Genomic DNA, 3,494 nt, shown 5'->3' with positions numbered 1-3,494 from the left:
TCCTTTGCAAGTTCCCATCACTGCCCGTAGGTGCTCAACTCCAGCCTTGGGACTGTATCGATTGATATTGGAAACCCTCCCACACGCATCGTTGCCTACGTCGATGCTCACGACGATGTATTGGCAGTTAATATCACCTCACCGACAAAGGTTACCATAACAGCCACTGCGAAACTTCTCCGACCATCACCGTCTCGACTGAAGCCACAATCCGACTGCCTCATGTATGATATCAGCGCGGATTTCTATGTACCGCGCCCTAATGGTATCACCGGTGGATGGGGGCACGCCAACAATGGCTCCAACTTTGTAGCGAGTACTCTCAAGCAGTTGAACCTCCAGTCAGCATCCAGCAGTTTTGGAGATAGATTGCGTGATAGGTCTACTGTTGCTATTTGGAAGTTCTCTGAATCTATGAGTGGGATATCGGATGGGGTCGTCCGCACAGAGGCGAAGGTTAACACCTTGTCGAATCTTATCTCGGTAGTCACGAGGGAAGAAGGAGCTGTATCGGAAGCGATCGCTGATGCGGAAGCACTTGCTGATAAATATAAGCCGCTACCGGCGTGGAAAGCTCATGTGTGTTGGTGGAAAGACTTCTGGGAAACGAGTTGGATAAGCATCTCTGGGAAAAACGCGACGCTTGTGAGTGAGAAATATGCACTCCAGCGTTATCTCCAGGGTCTTCAAGCACGGCAGCCGTTCCCCATCAAGTTTAACGGAATGCTGTTCACCGCACAGCGCAAAGATCCTGACTATCGTGGGTGGGGAGGTCTAAACTGGTGGCAAAATTTGCGTGCACCCTACTACAATATGCTGCCAGCAGGAGATTTTGCGATGCAACAAACGTTGTCTGAGGCTTATAAGCGAACTTTGAACGGAACCATGGCGAAGACTGCTCTATACTATCCCCACATGAAGGGTCCGACTGCCTTCTGGGATGAATACGTACATCCGCTTATCGGTACCACACATCCAGATAGTTACGGTTGTGGACGAGCGGGCAAACTAGATCCGCCTATCTGGTACGCCGTGGACCGTTATAATCACTTTAATCTTCAAGGAGCTCTCGATCTCTGTCTTCTCATGTTGGATCATTACGCTTGGACGAAGGACAGCGATGTCCTAAAGGCCAACTTGCCTCTGATGGACGCCGTCATTAATTTTTTCTCTCAATGGAGAACCGCGAAGGATGTCGAGGGCAGGATGGTGCTATTCCCAGCACAAGCTATCGAGACCTGGCAGTGTCCTGGATATAAAGACATGGTAGCTGGTAAAAACTGTTCTAAGAATGACCAACCGACTATTTCCGGTCTCTGGGCTGTTGTCACACGCCTTGTCAAACTTCCCTATGATCTCACCCGATCAGAACAACGCTTGAGATGGAAGAAGCTACTGTCTATCTTACCCCTCGTGCCCCACACCAAAGCTAAGACTGGGAGTTGGAAGTTGGCGCCATGCGAGGTCTGTAGCCCTAGACCTGCTAATGTCGAAAATGCTGACCTCTATGCTGTTCATCCCTATCGTATCATCACTGCAAAGTCCCCAGATGTAGAGGTGGGGAGAATTACATTCAAAGAGCGTCGCTTTACTTCGGATGTGGGATGGGACCAAAACGTGATGGACGCTGCTCTTCTCGGTCTGGCGAAAACTGCCCAATCTCTGGTGGTGGCTAGGGCAGAGCTCGGTCCCGCCAAGGGATACCGTTTTCCTGTTTTCGCACCACACCTGCAAGACTATCCCCCCTCGGCGGACCATTACGCTGTTATGAACAACGCCATGACGTACATGCTGCTACAACCAATGGATGATAAAGAGGAGGGCATCATGCTATTCCCTGCCTGGCCTTGTGATTGGGACGTTAACTTCAAGCTGTGGGGCCCAGCAAATACGGTTATCGAGGGCTCGCTCGTCGGTGGGAACGTGACAGAGCTTCACATTGAGCCGAAGCATCGATCTAGGGCCGTGATAGTGATGCCGTGCCAATGAAATCAGAATGTTTGTTCAAGGCCGGCTCTCGTAATGCTATCGCTTCTTTGACTCCACTTGTGCTCATCTATGATTGTAGCTCATTTATCGCGTCGCTGCTACCTCCTTTAAAATATATCTATGGGTCATTTTCGGGGATAATAGTAGCGTTTTCTCAGTGGTTAACTACTGGTGAGGATGACTCGTATGATGCGAGTCGTACCCTCTGCGTCTCATCCCCTTAGGAGGATCACAGACCATTTTATTTGTCGCGTCGCATTGACTTGGTATCACGACTTTGGTCGAGTATTTTCTATTGTCTTATTGCGTTCGTCACTCCATCATACGGAATATATTTCGTCGTGGAATGCCTGTTGTCCAACAGCATGCAGCCAGTCAGGAGTAGTTTGGAGTAGTGGAGAGTGGGGCGAAAGCATCGTACGTTGACACAGAACTCGTGAGACTTGAAAGACCAAACGGCAAAGTTCTGTGGAAAAAACTCCCTGAAAGCTGGGGGTCTTCATGTGGAATGCCGAGACGGTCCGTCCTTCTCGAGGGTGCGACGTAGATCGAAGCGATGAGTGAGATGACTGCGATGCTGATCATGACTGCTGTTCGCCGTTGTGGAACATGATTCCGTTATACAAGGCGAGAGTTAACCTCGATCCTCGAATGCCAGACTAACCCTCAGCTGATGTTCGTGAACCTCAGGTTTACAAGAAGTTGATTCAATTCTGCATGAGGCGTCGCAGGTGCTGAACAAACACACCGGGAGCCTCGAGTATCGAACTGAGCTGTCGGCTTTTCCGGGAGGACCGGACTGGTCCTCGCTTTTTCAAGGTTCCAAAACTTCTAGTCAGCTGCCTACTAGAACCAGCGATTCCGGGATGAGGTTGTTCGACTGTGCGTGAGCTCCTTGACGGGACCTATCAGTTCCGTGTCTGGATCCCTAAAAACGTGCCAGTCGTTTCAAGCTTTTCTTCGTCCTGGCTGGCAGTCACTAGCTGTTCTTGGCGCTGATTTAGTAACGTTAGGATGCGCGAGAAATGCTCCAACGCAATCTAAGAATTAATAACGTACGATTGACGCGAGCAGCATAATCATACGTGTTTTAGAGACAGCCAAGCGGGAGCATCACGTCATCAATGGTGTCTAACCACTAGCGTCACGTAATTCAATTACGGTAATTGCGTGTGCTTTGATGGAGCCTGTCTCCGTGAACTCTGTTGTAGGGATAGTAACCTCCGACTAATAGAACTCGATACACGTCAAGTGAGTAGGGATGTCACAACCGATGTGCTTATAGGTACAATGGAGTTTCACCTGTTTTACGCGTAAAACTGTTTTACGCGAAGTGTTTCACGCGAAAAACGCGATATGTTGTATTGAGATAACACTTCGCGTCAAAACGCACGCGTGAAACGCAATATCACGAAAAACTCTAACGCGATAACGCGTCATAACGTGTTTACCGCGTTACGCGAAGTGTTAAACGCGTAAAACACAGCACAACGCGTGGATCACTT

The 3,494-nt window shown here is 49.4% G+C and overlaps 1 protein-coding gene across 1 annotated transcript; it reads left to right on the top strand.

The window, feature by feature from the left end:
- Positions 1-222: 222 nt before the first annotated feature.
- Pmar_PMAR020309 (hypothetical protein) lies at positions 223-1,989 on the top strand (the record flags this gene model as incomplete). Its single annotated transcript, XM_002774698.1, has 1 exon — positions 223-1,989. One exon carries the CDS (start codon positions 223-225, stop codon positions 1,987-1,989), a length of 1,767 nt encoding a protein of 588 aa, XP_002774744.1.
- Between the last annotated feature and the right edge of the window lie 1,505 nt (positions 1,990-3,494).

Source organism: Perkinsus marinus, assembly GCF_000006405.1.
Source record: "Perkinsus marinus ATCC 50983 genomic scaffold scf_1104296957816, whole genome shotgun sequence".
NCBI classification, from domain to species: Eukaryota; Perkinsozoa; order Perkinsida; family Perkinsidae; genus Perkinsus; species Perkinsus marinus.
This window is presented reverse-complemented; position numbering and strand designations above follow the sequence as displayed.